The sequence below is a fragment of the Oncorhynchus masou genome, chromosome 31 (assembly GCF_036934945.1).
Source record: "Oncorhynchus masou masou isolate Uvic2021 chromosome 31, UVic_Omas_1.1, whole genome shotgun sequence".
Taxonomy (NCBI): domain Eukaryota; kingdom Metazoa; phylum Chordata; class Actinopteri; order Salmoniformes; family Salmonidae; genus Oncorhynchus; species Oncorhynchus masou.
In genome coordinates, this window is record NC_088242.1 from 23,037,379 (window position 1) to 23,065,045 (window position 27,667).

The 27,667-nt window shown below is 40.6% G+C and overlaps 1 protein-coding gene across 1 annotated transcript; it reads left to right on the forward strand.

Annotated features, from left to right (window-relative positions):
- Positions 1 to 2,249: 2,249 nt before the first annotated feature.
- Positions 2,250 to 26,274, forward strand: tekt3 (tektin 3). Its single transcript, XM_064952869.1, has 7 exons — positions 2,250 to 2,859; positions 7,388 to 7,471; positions 7,578 to 7,648; positions 12,308 to 12,451; positions 15,033 to 15,255; positions 25,447 to 25,601; positions 25,736 to 26,274. The coding sequence occupies exons 1-7, from the start codon at positions 2,275 to 2,277 to the stop codon at positions 25,950 to 25,952; spliced, it is 1,479 nt and encodes a 492-aa protein (XP_064808941.1). The 5' UTR covers positions 2,250 to 2,274; the 3' UTR covers positions 25,953 to 26,274.
- Positions 26,275 to 27,667: the final 1,393 nt, after the last annotated feature.

Genomic DNA, 27,667 nt, shown 5'->3' on the forward strand with positions numbered 1-27,667 from the left:
AGTAGTGGGCTAGTGGAAGGGAGTGGGTGAGTGGAATGGAAAGTAGTGGGCGTGTGGAAGGGAGTTGGTGACTGGAATGGAAAGTAGTGGGCGTGTGGAAGGGAGTGGGTGAGTGGAAAGCGCTCTGCTATATGTTAGAAGGTTTTGATTGAGCAGTGCTATATTTATTTTGTTTCTTACCACTCAACTACCGTACACTGAGCTACGATTTGTGTTTTGAAGCCAGAGGATTTATTTATTTTATTTAACCTTTATTTAACCTGGAAGGGCTCGTTGAGATTTGAAATCTGTTTTTCAAGAGCGTCCTGATCAAGATAGGCAGCACCAAGTCATTACACAATTACAGACAGACAACATGAAAAACTACAGGTAGTTTAGTAAAAAAAACAGAATTCACAAGAGTAGAACACAATCATAAAACAGCTAATTAAAAACATTGACAGGTCAGGGAATCAGCCTCAAAATCCTTCATCAATGATTTAAAAACACCAATCGGGACAAGTTCTTCCAGTTTAAAAGTATTTTGTAAGGCGTTCCAAGCCGATGGCACAGAGTACATACAAACCCTTTTACCAAATTCAGTTCGGACCTTTGGAACAGTTAGCAGGATTAAGTCCTGCGAACGAAGAGAGAACCAACCACATTTATGAACAATAAAAATGCCTAAATAATATGATTGTAAATCCAAAAGGGCTTTGTAAATAAAAGTATACCAGTGACTGAGCCTACGATTGACTAGAGAAGGCCAGCCAACCCTTGTATATAATGTACAATGGTGCGTAAGGGTTTTGCAGTTTAAAAGTCGTAATTTCACTGTTGGTTTTACACAAAGAATGGTACATTGTCGGTTATTAAACTGGCAATTGTTTATTTTTTATTAAAAGTACTGACGATGGGTGCACTGTTTCCTTATGTGTTGTACAGTATGTGTGTGCTTACTGTGAATGTCAGCCTAACTAATACAGTAGGTAGCTACTTCCCATGCTATTGCCGGTCAGTAGTGCTTGTTAAGCGGGAGCGAAGAGCACTGTGTCCCAGTGTTGTTGCCATTCTTTCCCTCCCCATTGAGTAGTAAACTGTATGTACCTATCAAGATGACATCTAGATGGTTAACAACCTTAGTTATTTCTTGAGTAGGCCTACTTGAAATAAAATCATGGGAAGGAGAAAAATTGGCAACTTCAGCAACAGATAGCGACACAATGGTGATACCAAAGATATTTACAAGTAATCCAAGATTGTTCATCTGTGTCGTTATCAATGGGAGCCAATTAAGCATAGTGGACAGAACAAGCAAGGAGGTGGTAAGAGCCAAGCACGAGCTATTGAGATCCTTTGGCGCTTGATAGGATGTTTTTGCATATTTCCATTGGGGAACACCTTCTCTGTAAAGTGAGTGAGCACAATAACTCAGTTCACCTTTGCACTCCTTGTAAACAACGCAAAGGTTCACGTCTACAAAACTTAATGCACTATTTTTGTAACAGATTATAGTTTTGACAACAGAAAACTGTATTGAGCTCAGTCTTTTATTTGGTGAGAAAATCAGCCGAATGTTGGCCCAGTTCCATCTTGCTGCAGACTCTCTCACTGATGGCCACAGGCATTCCTCTCCTCACCATATTGGTGGGGAGTGGAAATTTCAACCGGATGCTTGAGAATTATACATCCAGTGAAACATCTGGCCCCTTGTTCTAGCTGTAGTGATAACCAGTAGGAAGCATGTCGGCAGGCACGTCAATACAACACCGGTGAACTGGTCGCCGGCTTATTGGCTCCTTGTGTAGCCGAATCAGTCACGCAATTACCTGATTCGCTTTCCATACACCCACTCCTTTCGACATACCCACTTGCCTATACTCCCGTTGCCATATTGGGCTGCTTCTACCTATACTTGTGGAAACTGCCGAGCAAGTATAGCATCATCACTTCAGATTTTTGTATCTTATTGCCTTCAAAGATTCTCAATTAAATAAGTCATGAAATGTTTAGTGAAGCATTTGTTGACTGCAAATGACGATAGAATGACTCAACTGTTTGACAGATAATCATCAATTTATTGACAAATTGGCTAAATCACGACTCTTTTTCAATCCTAGAAGATATTAGAATGTGTTGGTCTTGTGAAAATATAAGAAACAGATACCAATCTTTCTCAGTCTTAAAAAGACTTAATGATAACAGATGACATGTGATATGCAAATACTCTAATACACAGATCCAATATTGCATGTTTTCAGGAGAAAAGAAGAGCCCTGAGAAGAAGAGCGACAAATGGAGCTAATGGGATCCACCTTGACGGCGGAGTACACCCGACCCAAAACCAGCCAATACTTCCCAGCCATCTCCAACATGGTGTCCTCCTACCGGAGCAACCAGCCTGTGCTGGCCATGAACCCCAGTGCCAACCAGCCCTGGAGGACTAACGCCTACTACCGCACAGGCAGCGCTGCCGCCATCCCCTCCCTCTCCTCCATCCAGAGGGAGAACCTAGGCTTCGACCTGGTCCGGGCCAAGACCATGTTCTACCCGTCAAACCGGTCAGCCATGATCACCCGCTACACCCCAGACGACTGGTACAAGTCCAACCAGAGCAACTACCGTGAGTCGGAGTCGTCCAGGAACAGTGCGGAACGGCTGAGGAGGGATACCATCAGGTTGATGCAGGATAAAGAGCAGCTGACAAGGAGGACCCAGGAGACCACCAGTAAGAACATCGGGGAACGCCTCAACGACATCAGTTTCTGGAGGTCAGAGTTGAACCATGAGATAGACAACATGGTGAGCGAGATCATGGCCCTCACTGAGGTGAAGAGAAGGCTGGAGAGAGCCCTACAGGAGACCGAGGGGCCTCTGCAGGTAATGGTGTGTGTGCGTGCGTGCATGCGCGCTTGCACGTGTGCGTGCTAAGCTCTATGTAAGAGTGTCCTGTAACTCCAACAGTACACAATGCATTCACACAGAAATGCAGATTGTGTAGTATAAAGCATAACGAACTCCATCTCCAGTGCACCTATTTAATCATCCATGCATGTCACTTACTCAACACAGGATCTTACTGTGTCTGATGGTGGTGGATAAAGTGACAGTAGAGTTATTGGTTCTTCACACCACTTCAGAGCAGATGGGGTCATCATTCACAATACTCTAAATTAGGTCACACGTGTCCTGTTAAGGTTGCTGGGCAACCAGGCAACCTTCCACAGAACAGCACCGGTCATTTGTCCTAACCCAAAGTTCTTTGGGGTGTATAGTAGCGTCAACTTGATCTGGCTGGAGATCTGGTGACATGGTAGTGGAGATCAGGTAGCAATAGATCGTTTTCAGAGAGGACCTCTAATAAGTAATTGGAACCTATGAAAAGAATGTATACTCACTGTATAGAGAGTCATACCAATCAAATCATAATTTGTGTATATACAGTACCAGTCAAAAGTCTGAACACACCTACTTGAATCAAGTGGAGAAGATGCAGGTCTCCCTCTACAAAATTCACCCAAGGAATGCTCTTTGTTTCAAGATTATTTTTCCCATTGGAACTCTAACACGTTCAAAAGTGAATACTAGAGCAATATTTCTAACATAGAACGTTGAGAATGGTCAGAGGCGATCTATAGAACACTAATGTAAATTGTATTTGTTATTTTGTGATGTCATTAAAAATGTTATAAAGGAAATACTGCAATTTGGAAAGTATACCCACTACATGTGCAAAGTTTCCATGCTATGCATTGTGCATGTCATTTGAAAAATGATTAAAGTATTTTTGTTAATAGAGGGATGTGATCAAATAAAATCAAACTTTTTGTCACATGCAAAGTACAGACCTTTCCGTGAAATGCTAACTTACAAGCCCTTAACCAACAGTGCAGTTCAAGAATAGTTAAGAAATTTTTTACCAAATAAACCTAAGTAAAAAATAATAAAGAGTACCACAATAAAATAACCATAACGAGGCTATATACAGGGGGTACCGGTACCGAGTCAGTGTGCGGAGGTACAGGTTAGATGAGGTAAATTATACATGTAGATAGAGGTGAAGTGACGATGCATAGATGATAAACAGCGAGTAGCTGTCAATATAAATAGTCCGGTGGCCATTTAATTAATTTTTCAGCAGTCTTATAGATTGGGAGTAGAAGCTATTAAGGAGCCGTTTGGTCCTAGACTTGGCACTCCGGTACCGCTTGCCGTGATTTGAGAAACTATAAGAGATAATTGTTTTACCTTACTTTGTACAAGTGACAAGTCACACCCCCGAGTGAGGTCAGAGAGTGTGTCAGTCTGACGGAACCAAACTGTGTAAATCACAAACTGTGTAAATCACTGGTGCAACTGATTATCTGTCCTAAGTAAAGTATCTTCGAAAGCGAATTTAAGTAGGACCATCCTACTACTCTGCTCAAACCATCGTATTACGCTACTCTCATCACCCCACTGGGAACCATCGACCCGGCTGGCTAGGCTATCCTCAAAGAAGCATCTTCATGACCGAATGGAAGGATACCAGAACATCCTGTTCAGGATTACACGACAAGTCACTGGATACCAGACAACTACAGAAGAGAACAACAATAGAAGACTTGTTGGAACCCTTTTGGACAATCAGAGCCTTACAAGCATGCCGGGAAAAGGCCCAACCCCCTTTCCAAGGAGGCCTGGTTCAGAGAGAGATATATGGCGAACCCAGACATTTCATATATAAAAATCATGAATACTTGCTCAAAGAGGACGGCGGTTTGTGTGCAAAGTATATGATTACTGTTAAGAATATTACGTTAGAACCTTATTAAGTTAGAGTCTTATTAAGTTAGAGTAACAAGCAGCCATGTTGTGTCATTCCGCTAGGGACCTGTTTTTAACATGTTAAGTGTGTATGTTTATCCTGTGTTACCATTTAATTAGCTAGTAAATAAATAATTAAACCTATATGTGTAATACTGAATCATTGCAGGTGCAAGGAGGTTACAACTGTTCAGAATGATGATATGATACAAGGTTATGATTTAGAAGTTGACTGTTTATAGATGTGATAGGTAAAGACCATTTAGAGTTGAATTGGGGAGATGGTAACTCTTAAAAGAACCACTCTCAAGGTGCCCAAATCCTAATGAATTCGTTGTTACATTATTCATTTAAATTGGGTAACAATTAAACATAGTTAGTTGATTAGATAAATAACAGTCTTCAAATTAACTTTAAAGTCAAGTCACGACATAAGTATTCCCTTTGCTATGAGGCTCGGAATTTAGCTCAGGTGCATCCTGTTTTCATCGATCATCCTTGAGATGTTTCTACAACTTGGAGTCCACCTGTGGTAAATTCAATTGGTTGGATATGATTTGGTAGGTTTACAGCCTTATTCTAAAATTAATGGAATTGTTTTTTTTTCAATACCCCATAATGACGAAGCAAAACTGTTTTTTAGATTTTTTTGCTAATTTATGAAAAATGAAAATATTAAATTTACATAAGTATTCAGATTCGTTACCCAGTATTTTGGTGAAGCACCTTTGGCAGCGATTACAGCCTTGAGTCTTCTTGGGTATGATGCTACAAGCTTGGCACATCTGGACTTTGGGAGTTTCTCCCATTCTTCTTTGCAGATCCTCTCAAACTTTGTCAGGTTGGATGGGGAGCGTCGCTGCACAGCTATTATCAGATCTCTCCAGAGATGTTTGATTGGGTTAAAGTCCAGGCTCTGGCTGGGCCACTCAGGAACATTCAGAGACTTGTCCCGAAACCACTCCTGTGTTGTCTTGGCTGTGTGCTTAGGGTTATTGTTTTGTTGGAAAGTGAACCGTTGTCCCTATCTGAGGCCCTGAGCACTTTGGAGCAAGTTTTCATCAAGGATCTCTCTGTACTTTGCTCCGTTTTTCTTTCCCTCAAGCCTGACTAGTCTCCCAGTCCCTGCCGCTAAAAACATACCCACAGCATGATGCTGCAACCACAATTTTTCACCGTAGGAATGGTGCCAGGTTTCCTCCAGACATGACGCTTGGCATTCAAAGATGCCTTTTGGCAAATTCCAAGCAGGCTGTCGTGCCTTTTACTGAAGTGTAGCTTCCGTCTGGCCACTCTACCATTAAGGCCTGTTTGGTAGAGTGCTGCAGAGTGACCATCGAGTTCTTGGTCACCTCCCAGACCAAGGCCTTTCGCCCCAATTGCTCAGTTTGGCAGGGAGAGTCTTGGTGGTTCCAAACGGTGGAGGCCACTGTGTTCTTGGGGACCTTCAATGCTGCAGACATTTTTGGTACCCTTCCCTGGATCTGTGCCTCGACACAATCCTGTCTCGGAGCTCTAAGAACAATCATTCAAACTATTTGTTTTTGCTCTGACATGCACTGTGAACTGTGGGAACTTATATAGACAGGCATATGCCTTTCCAAATCATGTCCAATCAATTGAATTTACCACAGATGGACTCCATTTCAAGTTGTAGAAACATCAAGGATAACCAATGGAAACAGGATGCATCTGAGCTCAATTTTGAGACTCATAACAAAGGGTCTGAATACTTATGTAAATAAGGTTTTTCGGGTTTTTTATTTTCATAAATTCGCTAAAAAATCAATTCAGTTTTTCAGTTTTTCCATTATGGGGTATTGTGTGTAGATCAAAGAGGAATACTTTCCAAATGCACTGTAATTCAGGAATGCAGACAGGCTAGCTCATTATATCTATATGAGTGACTGTGTCCAACACAATACCCCCTGTTGTTATGTTGGACACATAATGACCAAAAAGAGGATGTTATTTTTCTCAAAAAAAAAATGTATGTAATAAAAAAACATTGAAAAGATAGTGGAAAGGGATAATGTCTTACTGTGTTGTGTGGTCTTACTGTGTTGTGTGAAGAATCAAATACTTACCTTGTATGCGGTACAAATCACATTATTGTGGGAGCACCTCCTGTAAGAGTATAAATTAGGCTGTTTGAGAAGGTTTGAATTCGAAGACACCTGCCTACACATTGTTTCAAGTACAACAGACCAACATACCTACTTTGGTAGGTCAGAGCTGTGTGCTGGAAAATCTGGGTAGAGAATGGGTGGAGTGGCCATTGTGGTGCGCATGTGAATTTCCATCATTTTTCAGCTTCAGACCAATGCCTAATTTTCAGCTAAAACATTGTTTTTTGTTTTTAATATTAGATAACGTAGAGTTATTTGGCCATTAGATTGGAAGACCATCCTTCTACCACACCAGACTGTCTGTGCTTTACACTACTGCACTAATATATTTCCTATATAGTGCCTACTTTGGGCCAGAGCCCATAGGGCTCTAATCAAAAGTAGTGCACGATGGGCCCTGGTCAAAAGTAGTTCACCATGTAAGGGAATAGGGTGCCATTCGGGACACTGAATGAATATTGTGTGACCAACAGGTGTCCCAAGAATGCCTGTATCACAGAGAGAAGCGAATGTCCATTGATCTGGTTCACGACAACGTGGAGAAAGATCTCATAAAGGTACAAACAAAGACATGTCAATACAATCATGACCTATGACTATTAATCCTAATGATCAGAACCTTATTAACTGAACTGATACCTGTTTTGCTCATTATGTAACCAGGAAGTGGAGACCATTAAGTCATGCCAGGAGAGGATGAGGAGACATCTAGACAAAGCCATCGCTCAACTAGCGTGAGTCTACACTCCTAGAGTATGGACAGGACTACTGTATAATAGGCCTTCACTGTTTGAAAACTACATAGAAAATCCTCCAGTGTAAAAAAAAGAGAGAAATTAACACAGAGAGTGTTAAATCAACACTGACTGTGTTAAGTCTGTGGACCCATATAGACACCAGAACCGTATTAAAATACATGCTGTTTGGTGTACAGCCTTATTCAAATATTTCCCAGAGTGCCTTGCCTTTCGTGTAAATTGTATTACCACTCATGACTATATTTGTTAGGGACAGTGATATGTTTGTTGCATTCATCCATTTTCAGTCCTATGGACTTCACCAAGTGAGATCCTAAGTGAGTAAGTTATTTTTTTTAGTATTTAGCACAATACCATATGTATTTCATAAGGCTTTATATTATTAAGGAGCTAGTTCTACCCTAAAACTCATACGCATCACGTTGAACCAAAACCATGCCCATCATTATCATATTTCCAAGCATGCTCTATAGCAGGTTGATTTTGAGAATTGTTTACTTCAATATCTATGTTTGTGCATAATTGTTTGGTTACTCTTATACTTCACAAAGATAAATCCCATATTGGAATCTGAACTCTGGCTAGTTTCCAGTAGGAACCACCCAAAACGTTGTAAGACAGCATTATGTGACCTGCGGGTAGGGTTGCAAAAAAAACTGGCAGCTTCATTAAATAGTACCCGCAAAACACCAGTGTCAACATCAACAGTGAAGAGGCAACTCTGGGATGCTGGCCTTCTAGGCAGAGTTACTCTGTCCAGTGTCTGTGTTCTTTTGCCCATCTTAATCTCTTCTTTTTATGGGCCAGTCTGAGATATGGCTTTGTCTTTGCAACTCTGCCTAGAAGGCCAGCATCCCGGAGTCGCCTCTTCACTGTTGACATTGAGACTGGTGTTTTGCAGGTACTATTTAATGAATCTGCCAGTTGAAGACTTGTGAGGCGTGTGTTTCTCAAACTAGACACTCTAATGTACTTGTCCTCTTGCTCAGTTGTGCACTGGGGCCTCCCACTCCTCCTTCTATTCTGGTTAGAGACAGTTTGCACTATTCTGTGAAGGGAGTAGTACGCAGCGTTGTACGAGATCTTCAGTTTCTTGGTCATCTCTTGCATTGAATAGCCTTAATTTCTCAGAACAAGAATAGACTGACACGTATCAGAAGAAAGGTCTTTGTTTCTGGTCATTTTGAGCCTGTAATCGAACCCACAAATGCTGATGCTTCAGACACTCAACTAGTCTAAGGAAGGCCAGTTTTATTGCTTCTATAATAAAACAACAGTTTTCAGCTGTGCTAACATAATTGCAAAAGGGTTTTCTAATGATCAATTAGCCTTTTAAAGTGATAAACTTGGATTAGCTAACACAATGTGCCATTGGAACACAGGAGTGATGGTTACTGATAATGGGCCTCTGTACACGTATGTACAGTGCCTTGCGAAAGTATTCGGCACACTTGAACTTTGCGACCTTTTGCCACATTTCAGGCTTCAAACATAAAGATATAAAACTGTATTTTTTTGTGAAGAATCAACAACAAGTGGGACACAATCATGAAGTGGAACGACATTTATTGGATATTTCAAACTTTTTTAACAAATCAAAAACTGAAAAATTGGGCGTGCAAAATTATTCAGCCCCCTTAAGTTAATACTTTGTAGCGCCACCTTTTGCTGCGATTACAGCTGTAAGTCGCTTGGGGTATGTCTCTATCAGTTTTGCACATCGAGAGACTGACATTTTTTCCCATTCCTCCTTGCAAAACAGCTCGAGCTCAGTGAGGTTGGATGGAGAGCATTTGTGAACAGCAGTTTTCAGTTCTTTCCACAGATTCTCGATTGGATTCAGGTCTGGACTTTGACTTGGCCATTCTAACCATTCTATGTTTATTTTTGAACCATTCCATTGTAGATTTTGCTTTATGTTTTGGATCATTGTCTTGTTGGAAGACAAATCTCCGTCCCAGTCTCAGGTCTTTTGCAGACTCCATCAGGTTTTCTTCCAGAATGGTCCTGTCTTTGGCTCCATCCATCTTCCCATCAATTTTAACCATCTTTCCTGTCCCTGCTGATGAAAAGCAGGCCCAAACCATGATGCTGCCACCACCATGTTTGACAGTGGGTATGGTGTGTTCAGGGTGATGAGCTGTGTTGCTTTTACACCAAACATAACGTTTTGCATTGCTGCCAAAAAGTTCAATTTTGGTTTCATCTGACCAGAGCACCTTCTTCCACATGTTTGGTGTGTCTCCCAGGTGGCTTGTGGCAAACTTTAAACAACACTTTTTATGGATATCTTTAAGAAATGGCTTTCTTCTTGCCACTCTTCCATAAAGGCCAGATTTGTGCAATATACGACTGATTGTTGTCCTATGGACAGAGTCTCCCACCTCAGCTGTAGATCTCTGCAGTTGATCCAGAGTGATCATGGGCCTATTGGCTGCATCTCTGATCAGTCTTCTCCTTGTATGAGCTGAAAGTTTAGAGGGATGGCCAGGTTTTGGTAGATTTGCAGTGGTCTGATACTCCTTCCATTTCAATATTATCGCTTGCACAGTGCTCCTTGGGATGTTTAAAGCTTGGGAAATCTTTTTGTATCCAAATCCGGCTTTAAACTTCTTCACAACAGTATCTCGGACCTGCCTGGTGTGTTCCTTGTTCTTCATGATGCTCTCTGCGCTTTTAACGGACCTCTGAGACTATCACAGTGCAGGTGCATTTATACAGAGACTTGATTACACACAGGTGGATTGTATTTATCATCATTAGTCATTTAGGTCAACATTGGATCATTCAGAGATCCTCACTGAACTTCTGGAGAGAGTTTGCTGCACTGAAAGTAAAGGGGCTGAATAATTTTGCACGTCCAATTTTTCAGTTTTTGATTTGTTAAAAGAGTTTGAAATATCCAATAAATGTCGTTCCACTTCATGATTGTGTCCCACTTGTTGTTGATTCTTCACAAAAAAAATACAGTTTTATATCTTTATGTTTGAAGCCTGAAATGTGGCAAAAGGTCGCAAAGTTCAAGTGTGCCGAATACTTTCGCAAGGCACTGTAGATGTTCCATTAAAAATCTGCCGTTTCCAGCTACAATAGGCATTTACAACATTAACAATGTCTACACTGTATTTCTGATCAATTTGATGATATGTTAATGGACACTTTTTTCGTTTGTTTTTAACTCTTGTCCTTCCTCAACCTCTTCCATATATTATTTTTCTATTTGCCATATCTTTCAAACTGTACTTTTTCAAAAAGGTTCTTAACCTATATATGTTTTACGGACACAGTATGTTTTGCATTAGTTATCTTGCTGTTATTAGTCCCAACTTCAGCTCCATTCAACCCCTCCCATCTATCTCTTAACACCATCCTAATTGGATTTCTATTTGCCATATATTGTTCAACTAAGCTGGGATGTTTAACAAAGGTTCTGAACCTTTCTATTCTCATTGTTTCTACGGATTGTATATTGAAAATAAAATGTTTTGCTAAAAGTATTATTATATTATTGATTGATTGACTTTGACTTTTCAGATTACCCAGTAGTTCTATCTGCAGGTTTAGCTCCAGGTAAATATTGCAATTTTTCAGCCATTCCTGGACTTGTGAACAAAAACATAAGATGAATTAATGAATCAATCAATCAATCAATGTACATCCACAAACATACATTGCAGAAAGTATTCAGACCCTTTGACTTTTTCCACATTTTGTTACGTTACAGCCTTTTTCTAAAATTGATGAAATGTCAGGTCTGAATGCACTGTAGATATTGAAACAAACAATTTTAAAAAGCAACCTGTAATAGAGCATGCTTGGGAATATGATGATGATGGGCATATTTTTGTTTCAAAGTGTATGTGTATTAGTTTCAGGTCCCTCTATTAGGGTAGAACTAGCCCCTTAAAATAAGGCCTTGTGAAATATGTATGCTAGGCGGCGTTTATACCTGCAGCTCAATTCGTTTTTCCACTAATTGTTCTTTTGTCAAATCACATTAGATCTATTCACATCAGCTATTTTTCAGTGCTGATATGATTGGTCAAAAAAACAATTAGTGAAAAACAGATCCAAATTAGGCTGCCTGTCTAAACAGGCGATATTGTGTTAAATAATATATTTAAACAATATATTTATTTAACGATAACGTATTTGCTTAGGATCTCACTTGGTGAAGTATGTTGTACTGAAAATTGATAAAGCAACATTGATGTCTCTGTCACTAACAAACCACAGTCATGGGTGGTAACTGTACAATTTACTCGAAAGCCAAGGCACTCTGGGATATTTTTGAATATTGCTTTACACTAAGCATTGTGTTGACGTAACATTGTTCCAGCATCTATATGGGTCCACAGAGTGTTGATTTAACACTCTCAGTGTTAGCTTTGTTTGTTTTTTAACACTGGAGAATTTGCAGTGTAGGGGCCATTTTAACCAATAGCCCTACTCAGGAAAAAGCAAGCTAAAAAAAGGTCTCTCTCCAGGTATAGAAATATATTTACAATGATGAGTCTTATAATAAGACATTACAAAGGCTCATACATGCTCATAACATAATAAAACATTACACCTGTCGGCGTAACGTCAAGTGTTAAAGTGTTACTATGCCTCTGTGTGTGTTACTTCCATCAGGTCAAACCGTGCAGCTCAGCATGAGCTGGAGAGAGACCTCAGTGACAAGGTGACAGCCCAGAGAATAGACAATAGGTGTCACCATCTCAGGAATGCGTCAGACGGGATCAGCTACTACAGAGGGATCGAGAGACTGGACCCCTCGTAAGTCATACCTACCCACTACATTAGATGTGGACGCTATACAGCTTTGTGATTGAAATGGGAGATACTGTATATGCTGTGAAAGGGACTGCCCCCTCAGCCATGAACATTGTAAAACATTTTCATGATCTTCAAGAGCAAAAACTATCAAAAATGAAAACAATTAAAAATCTTAACAAAAGGCGTCTGGTAGAAGTAAATTAATCCACGAAAAAACAGATACAATTGTAGATACAGTTGAAATCGGAAGTTTACATACACTTAGTTTGTAGTCATTAAAACTTGTTTCAGGACTGGTGCACAATAGATGGCATCACGAGGGAAGCAAATTATGTGGATATTGTGCAGCCACATCTCAAGACATCAGTAAAGAAGTTAAAGCTTGGTCGGAAATGGGTCTTCCAAATGGACAATGACCCCAAGCATACTTCCAAAGTTGGGGCAAAATGGCTTTAAGGACAACAAAGTCAAGGTATTGGAGTGGCTATCACAAAGCCCTGACCTCAACCCTATAGAGAATTTGTGGGCAGAACTGGAAAAATTCACCTAATTTATTGTGGGAAGCTTGTGGAAGGTTACCCGAAATGTTTGACCCAAGTTAAACAATTTAAAGGCAATGCTACCAAATACTAATTGAGTGTATGTAAACTTCTGACTCACTGGGAATGTGATGAAAGTAATGCAAGCTGAAATAAATCATTCTCTCTACAATTATTTTGACATTTCATGTTTTTTTTAATAAAGCGGTGATCCTTTTTTAATAAAGTGGTGATCCTAACTGACCTAAGACAGGGAATTTCTAATAGGATTACATGTCAGGAATTGAGTTTAAATGTATTTGGCTAGGGTGTATGTAAACTTCCGACTTCAAGGATGAATCAGACTTGTGGAGGTCTACATTTTTTGTTCTGATGTCTTGGCTGATTTCTTTTGATTTCCCTATGATGTCAAGCAAAGAGGCACTGAGTTTGAAGGTGGGCCTTGAAATACATCCACAGGTACACCTCCAATTGACTCAAATGATGTCAATTAGCCTATCTGAAGCTTCTAAAGCCATGACATTATTTTCTGGAATTTTCCAAACTGTTTAAAGGCACAGACAACTTAGTGTATGTAAACTTCTGACCTACTGGAATTGTGATACAGTGAATTATAAGTCAAATAATCTATCTATAAACAATTGTTGGAAAAATCACTTGTGTCATGCACGAAGTAGATGTCCTAACCAACTTGCCAAAACTATAGTTTGTAAACAAGAAATTTGTGGAGTGGTTGAAAAACGAGTTATAATGACTTCAACCTAAGTGTATGTAAACTTCAGACTTCAACTGTATAATCTGTTGATTTATTGTATAGCAGATGTAACAGATATACATGCCACCCCTATCTTTATCAAAGCTGTGAGGAAGTGATGTAATAAATAAACAGACTCCCTCGCTGTAACGTTAACAAAACTGTGGGGAAGCACAGCTGGAGGAGGCAAAAGACACAGTTTACGGTGTCCTAGCTAGCTAACTACCGGTGTCGTCCCCTCCTGTGTACTCCGATGGAGAAACAAAGCTTCCTGAAGGATTGTGGTTTTCCAGCCAATCGTGTAAAAAAATAGGCTCATTACGAGGCTTTGATCAACACAGTGTACTCTTGTGGCACCTGCTCGTCAAAATAATTTATAGCAGCCAAATTATTATAGATGACGTCCCACACTCCGTAGTGCATGCGGAGCATAGCCTTTTTGTCTTCTACCAAACCAATCAGATGGTTGTTTGATGAAACTAAGCTTTGATCATATGTGTCTGATAAAATAATACAGGCATCGGCACACTGCTTCGAAGTACACTGCTTAGTGATTTCGACACATGCCTCAGAGGTCCTGTATCAAACTTAACATCACTACCAGAGGCCCAGCTAACTAGCAAGTACCTAGTTTCCGTCGCCCCCGCCTGCCGAACACCTGCCCTTGCTGTAACATTAACAGACCTGCCTTGAAGGCAGTACTCGGCAGAAGGATAGTGTCTATTGGTGTCCTAGATTGCTAGCTACTTACATTTGCCCCCCGCCTCCCTCCTGTGTAACGTTACCAGAGTCCTAGCTTAAAAATGGACCGGGAGAAGTGTAAAGGGCATAAAGGGGTTCCTACAGATGCAGGAATGCCCACATGCAGGAATGCCCCGAGATGCAGGCGGCAATCACACCCTTCTCTGCACATGTGCAGATACTGTGTGTGACAATGTGAGAGCGAAGTCTTTCATCTCGCTCGTCTCAATATCTGCGGTGCTGCTCGTAGCAACCTCATTTTGCTACCTTTATTCTACCTTTAAATGACTGCATTTCAACAAATTGGATGATATTATCTTTAATCCCATTCAAACTAGTACGGGACTGGATATGGAAGTAAAGCAGAAGGGGTAATCACATTCAGATTGTATTGACACAGGTGCTTCACATTTTCTCTGACTATAAAGCACCAATCCCAAATTCAACTCCAGCTACATCCATCCCAGTGTATCTCCTGCATGCCTTCCAAAGGCATCCCAATTCATTGACCATTGTGTCCATTGTCATTTCTCACCCACTTGACCAGGCTCTCCCTGCCCGACTCGTGGTCAAAGTTCACGGATGACAACATCCTTCACACCCAGAGCGAGCGGGCGGCTTCCCACAAGCTGCGTGATGTTATTGAGATCCTGCTGAACGTCACGTCCAATGAGATGTGGAAACATTTCAACATGGTCAACGTGGCCTTCACCAACCGCATGTCAGAGACCGCCGACGCCAAGAACAGCCTGCAGACACACCTGGCTAAGGTGACTGACCATTACCTGACCAATGACCATCAAGCTCATCTTTCATGTTTAATTCCTTTTTTGTTTAGTTCCATTCAACTCAGTGAAATGCAGTTTGCGTGTATCTTGTTAAACATCACTGTACTTCAACATCAGGTCCAGGGGACAGTAAGGAAGGGGTTATTAACTGCCTGCATACCATAGTTGATGATTGCTGAAATTTTACTGCTGTCTTTGATTGATTTTCCTACTGAAAAAGCAGCATAGACCAGCATAAATTTCAAGCTGGTCCGTGCTAGTTCATGCTGGTCTATGCTGGTCAGCGCTGGTCAGATGCTGGTCAAGCTCGTCTGACAAGCATGCCAGTGTTGTAGTACTCAAGACCCATCAAATCATAAGAATACAAAAACACAACCATTAAGCATTTACCAATCGAAATGTAGAACTATTACTTCCTATTGAATTATTTTTTTAAATTAAGCACACAAAGTAACCAGTGAAATAAAGTTTAAAGTCAAACTGACAGCATTTTAATAACTTTGCAGATATGAAACAAACAGACAATTAGAATATCAGTCAAAAAAATAAAAGCTACAAAACCAACTTTATAAGAGGTTTCAAAAATAAGTTATATTTAACTCAATGTTCCATGACGTACACTAAGACATTGTTGGCAGAATAGATGGATGCAGTTCAATGCATGATTAGTATAATTCACCAAAACATTATCCAAAAATATTGCTATCAGGTTGTAAATCACAGTTGGCCTGGTACGTTGTTTGCTGCCTCCATTCGCAATGCACTGTTTCAGTTTTAATTACTCAATATTCTGGACAAAAACTGACAAATGTAACTAAGGCTGGGAATGTCAATACACTCAAACTAGCAAGGGCAATGATCACAAGTCATTCATAATGTGGCTAATATGCTAGAATATTTATGTAGCAAACTAAAAACACGGAGCCTAACATTAGCTTGATAGCTAGCTGCTAGGAGAAGGTCATGTCATGCCATTTGAGGTGTGGGTGAGTGATTGATTTTTTTTACCCTCATAATGTTTTTTGTTGGCTATACACAGAGATGCAGGTGTCATTTGGTTAGCTAGCAAGAACTTGACAGACTGCTATACAGTTAGCCAAAGTGAATTTGCAATGCAAATATGCTATCTACTTACAGAGTACTCTTGTTTGAGTGTGCCAGAGCACAGAACAAATTACGAAATTACAAACATGCAACACCTGCTGAATATGACCGGTGTCAGTAAATGTAGGGGGGGGGGGAAGTAATAGTTAGTCAAGAACGCTCTAGATATCATGTAAACAGCCTAATCAGCTCTGCATCGGAGAGTAAAATGGCAGAGTGAGGTGTTCTCTCATTTGTGATTGGAAGTAGCTAGCTAACCAGCTAGCCAACTTTAGCCAGTTAGCTTGGGTGCTTGGTTAGGACAAGTATGCATTGGCAGGCAAGCTGCAGAAGGATGAGGAGGCTACAGTTCCCCATCGTTTATCAGTGCAATTTTGAAAAAGTTTGAGAGTGTTTATCTAATGTTCCTTCGTTAGATTTTTGCTCATCTTGCTCTGGCTAGGAATAGTTGTTGATCTTGTTGTTATTGACGTGCATAACTGGGGGAGGGAGAGCCTACCTTTTCATGGTTGTTTGATCAATAGGATTGTAAAGTTTCCAAAAGTAAGAGGACTCCTGTGGTGTTTACATATTTGCAGAAATCCATTCAGGTCTACATTGTGGCTTTTGGCGAATGTGTTCACCAAAAGAATGTTGTCAGAATTCTTTTTTTTAAGTGTCATAATCTTCCTGGGGGTGTATATGAACACATTTTAATAAGATTTCATGTTGGTAAAGTGCTGTTGCTTCCACTTTAAATGCAACAATGTTTCACACACACACATTCTTTTCAAAAAGAGGATTAACAACAGCAACAGCTTCTGATGGCCTTGCCCATTGCTGACTTAGCTAGCTAGATTTATCTCCCCAGAGACCAGCAAGGAAAAATTCTGATTGGATTTTATTTCTCTTCTAAATTAACCCTTTCCTTTCCAACAAAACTGAAGGGATTAAATCAGAACTTAATTGAAAATAATAATCTAATTATCATTATTATTATGTTATTATAATCATTATTTTATAAATCCTTAGCCCTTCTCTGAAGGTGTAGAAGGCTCATTGTGCTCCACTGTGTTTGGGTTGGTAATAGTTTGTATAGTGGCTCTATTCTCCCTGAGCCTGCATTTATTCACTATTCTGAATGTCTAAAGAATCCATATGTTGTTCTGAAATATGAACACAGAAATACTTGACATTTTGAACTCTTATTATGGTGGGGATTTGACAAAATTACCATCATGGTCTTTTATTGGACTCGCATTTTTCTTGTCTCTTCTTGTCGATACAGTCTCGGACCTCTTGTCCCCATGGTCTAGCTGATCAAGCTGCTAAACCAGCCTTTGGTGTGTTTTCGCTAGTAACCAGCCTTCGTTGTGATTTAGCTGGTGACCAGCCTTCATTGTGTTTTTCACTGATGACCATCATTCGCTGTGTTTTGGACACTGGTGACCAGCATAAGTTAAAGTAAAACCAGCATAAAGTCACATTATGCTGGCTTGCAAAGTAATGTTTTTAGAGGTCATGACCAGTAAAAATCATGTTTTTCAGGAAACCAGATCAAAGCATGATGACGAAAGTATAAAAAATGACTGTTGCTTCAACATTGATAAAGTTTAAACATAAAGTTACTCGTCCCCTCCCCATGTGAAACACTTGGATGCATTATTAAGGGAACAAGGAGCAATCACCTTAACTCTCATTTTAATACAACGATAGTAACATGATATTCTCTTACCTAATTCAAATAGATACTGCCTCGTAAATAATATCGGAACAGGCATTTTTGCAGAGGGTTGTGGTTTATATAGCTAGATACAGTGCCTTCAGAAAGTATTCATACCCCTTGACTTATTCCACATTTTGTTGCGTTACAGCCTAAATTCAAAATGGAATCAATATATATGTTTTACCTTTATCTACACACAATACCCCATTATCACAAATTGAAAACATGATTTTAGACATTTTTGCTATTTTATTGAAAATCAAATTCAGAAATATCAAATTTACATACAGTACCATTCAAAAGTTTGGACACACCTACTCATTCAAGGGTTTTTCTTTACTTTTACTATTTTCTGCATTGTAGAATAATAGTGAAGACATCAAAACTATGAAATAACACATATGGAATCATGTAGTAACCAAAAAAGTGTTAAAACAAATCAAAACATGTTTTAGATTCTTCAAAGTAGCCACCCATTGCCTTGATGACAGCTTTGCACACTCTTGGCATTCTCACAAACAGCTTCAACTGGAACAGTCTTGAAGGAGTTCCCACATATGCTGAAAACTTGTTGGATGCTTTTCCTTCACTCTGTGGTCCAACTCATCCCAGACCAGTTCAAATGGGTTGAGGTTGGGTGATTGTGGAGGCCAGGTCATCTGATGCAGCACTCCATCACTCTCCTTCTTGGTCAAATAGCCCTTACACAGCCTGGAGGTGTGTTGGGTCATTATCCTGTTGAAAAACAAATGATATTTTTGCAGAATGCTGTGGTAGCCATGCTGGTTAAGTGTTCCTTGAATTTTAAATAAATCACTTAGTGTCACCAGCAAAGCATCCCCACACCATCACAACTCCTCCTCCATGCTTCACGGTGGGAACCACACATACGGAGAGCATCCGTTCACCTACTCTGCGTCACACAAAGACACTTCAGTTGGAACCAAAAGTCTCAAATTTTGACAGATTAGACCGGTCTAATGTCCATTGCTATTGTTTCTTGGACCAAGCAAGTCTCTTCTTCTTATTGGTGTCCTTTAGTAGTGGTTTCTTTGCAGCATTTCAACCATGAAGGCCTGATTCATGCAGTCTCCTCAGAAAAGATGATATTGAAATGTGTCTGTTACTTGAACTCTGTGCAGCATTTATTTGGTCTGCAATTTCTGAGGCTGCAATCTCTAAAGAACTTATCCTCTGCAGCAGAGGTAACTCTGGGTCTTCCTTTCCTGTGGCGGTCCTCATGAGAGCCAGTTTCACCATAGCACCATAGAATCTTTAAAAGTTCTTTAAATCTTAATCTTTAAAAGAAACAACATTTCTCAAATGAACCTTTAGCAAGGCACACCTGTTAATTGAAAAGCATTCCAAGTGACTACCTATTGAAGCTGGTTTAGAGAATGCCAAGAGTGTGCAAACCTGTCATCAAGGCAAAGTGTGGCTACTTTCAAGCATCTCAAATATAAAATATATTTTAATTTGTTTAACACTTTTTTGGTTACTACATGATTCCATGTGTTTTTTCATAGTTTTATGGATTTTCAACCTCTGCCATAGTGTTGATTCCTAGATATCTAATCAATTTTATTTTATGAAAGCGTCTCCAATGTCAAACATGTAGGGTGTGGTGTACCACCGGGCAGCTCTCTAGGTCCTCTACTATTCTATTTTTACCAATGACCTGCCACTTGCCTTAAACACAGCTTGTGTGTCCTTGTATGCTGATGATTCAACCATATACATGTCAGCAACCACAGCTAATGAAGACATTAAAACTCTTTACAAGGAGTCAGTTTTGGAATGGGTGTCCAGTAATAAACTCTAAAACTAAGACCATTATATTTGGTGCAAATCATTCCCTAAACTCTAACCCTAACCTCAGCTGAACCTGATTATGTTGAACAAGTTATGGAGTCGTGGTAAAAACATATACTGTAGATTCAATGGTTGTAAAGATGGGGAAGAGCTCTGTCCATAATGAAGAGATGCTCTGCTATTTTGAGTCATACTGTCCTCTAGTTGTCTTATCTTGACTATTGTCCAGTCATGTAGTCAAGTGCTGCAAAGAAAGACCTAGTTAAACTGCAGCTGGCCCAGAACAGAGTGGCACGTCTTACATTGTAATCAAATGTGCATTATATGCATGCCAGTCTCTCTTGGCTAAAAGTTGAGGAGAGACTGACTGCATCACTTCTTTTTATAAGACATGTGAATGTGTTTCAAATTCCAAATTGTTTGCATAGCCAACTTACACACAGCTCTGACACACACAGTTACCCCACCAGACATGCCACTAAGGGTCTTTTTACAGTCCCCAAATCCAGAACAAATTCAAGAAAGTGTGCAGTATTATATGGAGCCATTATCACATAAAACTCCCATACATCTCATATTGCTCAAATGAACAGCAAACCTGGGTTTTTTTTAAACATAAAGCAACACGTCACGGCACAAAGCCTCTCCCCTAATTTACCTATATATTTTTTGTTGATATGTAGGCTATGTATGTAGTTCTGTCCTTGAGCTTTAGCTGCTGCTTTCGCAACAGCTAATGGGGATCCTAATAAAATACAAAAAAAACTGATGTAAAACTGTGCAAATGTGAAGGAGCATTATAACTCTGCCTGAATTGTCACCTTTTATGGTGACAATAACACCCTTATTTGCGGTCTACTTTGTAGGTATTGGAATTAGGCCAAGACAGTACATCTAAGGGAAATAAATGGTAAACTTGATCAAATGTCTTTAGCAGTGTTAACAGAAAGTTTGCTGACATTTACTGTATCTGATCGTTTCTGAAACACAAAAATAACAAATTGATATGGACCTGTAAACAGATCATTTGAATTCATAATGTTTTGCATTTACTTTCTCCCGAACATAAATATGCTTGCACTGCCCGTGAACTGATGTCACTTGTTAAATCCAAATCAGTGTAGATCAGGTATTCCCCTCAGGGGTACGCGCAATGCCGCCGGGGTACGCCAAATAAAAATGTGATTCACATTTTTTTTTTTTACTTATTTTGTATTTTGTTTTAGAAGAAAAAAATCTTCACATTTTCAAACAGTCCATTTATATTTTCCAAAGGGGCTATACATCTGGGGCAGTTTTTTTTCTTGCCTCGTTTCACTGTCAAAAATACAATTAAACCATCTAGTGTTGAAGTGAAATAACACAACGTCAAATACAGGTAGCCTAGTCAACTAATTAACATCCAATCACATGAAAGATTACCATCTCGCAGGAATTCCACTAACGGTCAGTATGTAGCCAAACATAGCTGCTGCTCATTCCGTTTGCGCGAAAATTGATAATTGGAAGAAAAAAAGGCCGGCGTCCATAGAGACACATACCAGCAGTATTACACCTGCACCATAGAAGAGGCACAAATATGATGAGAACTACATTGATTTGGGCTTCACTTATATCGGGAGTAGTGCCTTTCCTCAGCCACAAAATCACTAGCTCACAACTCAATGAAACCTTCACTTTTGCACAGACATTTTGAAACAAAACATGCCAATTTGAAAAATAAGATGACTTTCGAGTAGTAAGTCATGTATAAAAGCAACACATCTTGACCACCAAAATCCATTTGATGTCACAAAGCTATCCAGTACTTTAAAAATAATTTAAGAATTAAGTCCTCCACAATAGTATGGGGCTTGCCTGTCCTAGCCACTCAGTAGCTCACCATATAAGACGCTACTAGCCCCTTCTTATTAATGGTATCTGTACTGATGGTGCAAAAGCCATGACAGTGAGACATAGTGGAGTGGTAACGCGTGTGCAAGCAGTTGCTCCTGACGCCACCTGGGTACACTGCAGCGTACATCGAGAGGCTCTTGCTGCCAAGGGAATGCCTGACAGCTTGAAAGACGTTTTGGACACTACAGTGAAAATGGTTAACTTTGTTAAAGTAAAGCCCCTGAACTCTTGTATTTTCTGCACTATGCAATGATATGGGCAGTGACCATGTAACGATTTTACAATGTACAGAAGTGCGTTGGTTGTTAAGGGGAAAAGTATTGACATGTTTTTTTTAATAGAGAGACAAGTTTAAAGTTCTCTTTACTGACGATGAGTTTCTCACACGACTGGCCTATCTGGGTGATGTCTTTTCTCACCTGAATGATCTGAATCTAGGATTACAGGGACTCTCCACAACTGTATTCAATGTGCGGGACAAAACTGAGGCTGTGAAGAAATTGTAGCTCTTCTCTGTCTGCATTAACAAGGACAACACACAGGTCTTTCCATCATTGTATTTTTTGTGTGCAAATGTTACGGATCCCTTTTGGCCCGACAGTCTAGGGGGGGATGGTAATGAGACCCGTAACATAACTCATGCAAATTATAATTGTGACAAAGTAAGAGTGAGAACGAAATAACCAGAACTGAAATCCACTGTCAAACTCAAGGTTTATTTGAAAACATACGGTAATGGGGGGAGCAGGAAAAGGGGCTAAGCTGGACCCAAGGAAAGAAACAATAAGTATAAAAATACCGAAGCTAGACTAGCCTACTTTAACAGCTAACTAACCAAAAATACAGTGGGTGGTCCACTCAGTTCTAACTAGTGTATTTAACAGTTTACCTACGGGTAGTGTATGCCCATGGGCGACTTGTCTTGGTTTCCCCTTTTCCCACCAGCAATCAAACACAATACCCAAAACAATACTCACAGGTGATGACAAAGTGCTATGGAGGTGCTCAAACAAAAGAGAGGTTAATACACACCGAGAGAGTGAAACACAGAGACCTACAGACATGGCATTTACAGAGAGAGATTGAGCTCAAGAGCAAACAACTGACAGGGTTTTTAAACCAAGGGAAAGGAACTGTGATAGGGTCGGAAAACAGGAGGAGGTGTGTCTTCTGATTGATGATTGATTGGTGACTGATTGGGGAGTGAAGATTTTCACCTGTGAGGGGAGAAGGAGAGCACACACACACACACACACACACACACACACACACACACACACACACACACACACACACACACACACACACACACACACACACACACACACACACACACACACACACACACACACACACACACACACACACACACACACACACACAGGATACCTGTATCCTTAACAGCAAATAAACTCGATCTTGCGGGCAATGTTAAATGTGATATAGTGGAGCACCTGAGTGAGTTGGGTGCGCAATTATGCAGGTGCTTTCCCAAAACGGATGACTCAAACAAATGGATTCATTATCCATTTCATGTCCTGCCTCCAGTTCACTTACCGATATCTGATGAAGAGAGCCTCGAAATTGCAGCAAGCGTTCTGTGAAAATTGAATTTAATCAGAAGCCACTGCCATATTTCTGGATTGGGCTGCACTTAGAGGATCCTGCCTTGGCAAATAGCGCTGTTAAGACATTGATGCCCTTTGCAACTACGTACCTATGTGAGAGTGTATTCTCGGCCCTCGCTAGCATGAAAACTAAATACAGGCACAGACTGTGTGGAAAATTATTTAAGACTGAGACTCTCTCCAATATAACCCAATATTGCAGAGTTATGTGCATCCTTTAAATTACACCCTTCTAATTAACCTGTGGTGAGTTATTCACAATTTTAGATGAACAAATAAGGTTATATACTGAATGTAAGATGGTTAAATAAAGAGCAAAATGATTGATTATTATTATATTATTATTTGTACCCTGGTCCTATAAGAGCTCTTTGTCACTTCCCACAAGCAGGGTTGTGATAAAAAAATCACACACATTCTTATGTTTAATAAATGTATTGTATAGTGTGTGTGTGTGGCAGGCTTACAATGATGGCAAAAAAACGAAATTTAAGAGTGCGGTGACCCTGGTGCTAGAGGGGGTACGTAGCTGGAGGTTTAATGTTTGAAGGAGTACGGGACTATAAAAAGTTTGGGATTTTGTACAAAAAGTTTCATCCGACTGGTACAACGGAATACTCAGGGGAATGAGGGTATGATGTCGAATCCTGTTGAAGGCACACTATTTTGAAAATTGTTTTATGTGAAACCACACTGTTGTTAAAATCATTTGTTTTATTTAGTATAGTATACACTTCTGTGTTGATGTATGCAAGCCTGGTATTCCAACTGATTATAGGTTGCGAAAGTCAATAACTGCTGCGCCACGGAATTTTGATGAAAACAGTGGAGGAAAAGAATGTCTATCTAAAAGTCACAGGCTGCTATTTATTGTTCAACAGCAAATGTCACTCATGTGCATTGTGAACAGATAATGAAGCTCTGAGTAATGAACTGTATTTCGGAACAATTTGGTGAAAGCCTCGAAGTCTTCAGACAGCCTCGGTTTTCCATCACTAGCGAAAACACAACGAAGGCTGGTCACCAGCCTATGCTGGTCTATGCAATTTTTTCTCCAGGGTTGTAAACAAACTATTCAAGGGTCTATTGCATTTTCACGTGACATCTTTCATGATAATGGAAAACAAAGGTTTAATCCTATCACATTGCTTTTACTGTTCAATGAGGAGAAAAATAAAACTCCTTTCAGCCCCTTTTACTTGTGTCTCACAAGATCAGCGTTTGATGGGCAGAGACATGTGAGTTTGGTGGAGTGATCACCCTCTTCACTGGTCTAGGCCTTATTTTTACAGTACTCGTGTTATGGAACCCAGGCATGCAAACTAATTCACCAAACTTTGTTACTGCCAGGCTAAATAGTCTTGTCAAAAGAAGGACACCAAAACTAGATGTATCTTGCATTGCCTGTGTTCAACACTTTCCACTGATACATACCCTTGGTAGTGGAGTAGTAGACACTGGAGCCCATTGTTGTCGGACGGTTAATTGGATGTTGCAGGGCTCTATCCACCTCAGCTGTTCTCTGGGTTTATCCATTGACAGCAGCTATGATGTGAGGCTCACCGTCTTTAATAACGCCACTCAGCCAGTCAGTCAGCCAGGGACGGTTCTGAGGAGTGGTTGAGTGATTCAGGGGAATGAGATAACATGATAATGTGATGGTGGGATGAGAAGGAGGAAAGTACTGTACAGTACAGTGTTAATCTGATTTGATCTACAGTTACATTTGGTGTTAGTTTTGCTTTTTCAGACACCTGCATCTGTACTATACATTTCACATCACCTAACTGTGTGGTGTAAATAAACAAGTTCTTTGAGTTTCCTAGAACTCTTTACCTCAAACCCTTACACAGCAGGCAAAACTGGTTGCAATGACGCCCATAGCATTATAGACAGTTCCATATGTAAACTGGTTGGAACAGCGCCATTTCAACCGCTAGAACTGCTCCATTCCTGACCACTTAAATTCCTATGTTTCCTTACTCCCTGGATCGTCTCACCATCCCTCTCGCCTGTTTCTACTGGCAGACCCTCCAGGAAATCTTCCAGACAGAGATGCTGATAGAGAGCCTGAAGAAGGCTCTGAGGGACAAGGAATGCCCCCTGAAGGTGGCCCAGACCAGGCTGGACGAGAGGACACGCAGGCCCAACGTGGAGCTCTGCAGGGACAACCCACACCACAGGTAGGGCTCGAACATGTTGTGGGTATTTTATAGCCTGTAAAATGAGGACGTTTTACACGTACATTCCCTTCCTTCTCTGCCATTTACCTCTTCTCCTCCGTTTGTCTTGTCCCTATCCTTATCGCTATTTCCAGACTGGTGGGAGAAGTGAGGGAGATAGAGGACACCATCCACAAGCTGCGTGAGAGATTGATGGAGGCGGAGAACACCCTGCAGAAGCTGGTGAAGACCAAGGCTGCCCTGGAGCATGACCTATCCATCAAGGCTAACTCCTTGTTCCTGGATCAGGAGAAGTGCATGGGCATAAGGAAGAGCTTCCCCAGCACCCCACGCCTGGTGGGATACACCTAAAGCCATCACATACAGTGCATTCGGAAAGTATTCAGACCCCTTGACTTTTACAGCCTTATTCTAAAATGGATTAAATGTTTTTTCCCTCATCAATCTACACACAATATCCCATAATGACAAAGCAGATTTTTAGATTTTTTTTCTAATTTATCAAAAACAAAAACTGAAATATCACATTTACAAAAGTATTCAGACCCTTTACTTAGTACTTTGGCCGCGACTACAGCCTTGAATCTTCTTGGGTATGATGCTACAAGCTTGGCACAGCTGTATTCGGAGAGTTTCTCCTATTCTTCTCAGCAGATCATCTCAAGCTCTGTCAGATTGGATGGGGAGTGTCGTTGCACAGCAATTTTCAGGTCTCTCCAGAGATGTTAGATTGGGTTCAAGTCCCTGCTCTTGCTGCGTCACTCAAGAACATTCAGAGACTTGTCCCGAAGCCACTTATGCATTGTCTTGGCTGTGTGCTTAGGGTGGTTGTCCTGTTGGAAAGTGAGTCTTCGCCCCATTCTGAGGTCCTGAGGACTGGAGCAGGTTTTCATCAATGCTCTCTCTGTACTTTGCTCAGTTCATCTTAGCCTCTATCTTTACTAGTCTCCCAGTCCTTGCCACTGAAAAACATCCCCACAGCATGATGCTGCCACCACCATACTTCACCGTAGGGACGGCGCCAGGTTTATTTCAGATGTGACGCTTGGCATTCAGGTCAAAGAGTTCAATCTTGGTTTCATCAGACTAGAGAATCTTGTTTCCAAGAGAGGTATCGTGCCTTTTAATGAGTAGTGGCTTCCCGTCTGGCCACTCTACAATAAAGGCCCGATTGTTGCTGCAGAGATGGTTGTCCTTCTGGAAGGTTCTCCCATCTCCACAGAGGAACTCTGGAGCTCTGTCAGAGTGACATCGAGTTCTTGGTCACCTGCCTGACAAAGGCCCTTCTCCCCCAATTGCTCAGTTTGGCCAGGCAGACAGCTTTAGAAAGAGTCCTGGTGGTTCCAAACCTCTTCCATGTAATAATGATGGAGGCCACTGTATTCTTGGGGACCTTCAATGCTGCAGAAATGTGTTGGTACCCTTCCCTAGATCTGTGCCTCGACACAATCCTGTCTCGGAGCTCCACGGACATTTTCTTCGACCTTATGGCTTGGTTTTTGCGCTGACATGCACTGTCAACTGTGAGACCTTATATAGACAGGTGTGTGCCTTTGCAAATCATGTCCAATCAATTGAATTTACCACAGGTGGACTCCAATCAATTTGTAGAACCATCTCAAGTATAATCAATGTAAACAGGGTGCACCTGAGCTCAATGTCGAGTCTCTTAGCAAATAGTCTGAATACTTGTAAATAAGGAATTTCTGAAAACCTGTTTTCACTTCGTAATTATGGGGTATTATGTGTAGATTGATGAGGAAAACATTTAATACATTTTAGAATAAGGCTGTATACATTTTAGAATAACGTAACAATGTGGAAAAAGGGAAGGGGTCTGAATACCTCCCGAATGCACTGTACATGTATACCACAGGAGGTTGGTGGTACCTTAATTGGGGAGGATGGGCTCGTGATAATGAATGGAGCGGAATTGGTGGAATGGTATGAAATAAATCCAACACATGGTTTCCATGTTTTTGATGCCATTCCATTTGCTCCGTTCCAGACATTGTTATGAGCCGTCCTCCCCTCAGCATTCTCCACTTATGTATACTATAAGAGTG

Bases quoted from the DNA above. Each gene is read 5' to 3' on its own strand.
- tekt3 (XM_064952869.1), top strand. From the start codon at position 2,275: ATGGAGCTAATGGGATCCACCTTGACGGCGGAGTACACCCGACCCAAA. The intron at 7,472-7,577 runs GTACAAACAAAG...TTATGTAACCAG, and splicing joins TGGAGAAAGATCTCATAAAG to GAAGTGGAGACCATTAAGTC. The intron at 12,452-15,032 runs GTAAGTCATACC...CCACTTGACCAG, and splicing joins ATCGAGAGACTGGACCCCTC to GCTCTCCCTGCCCGACTCGT.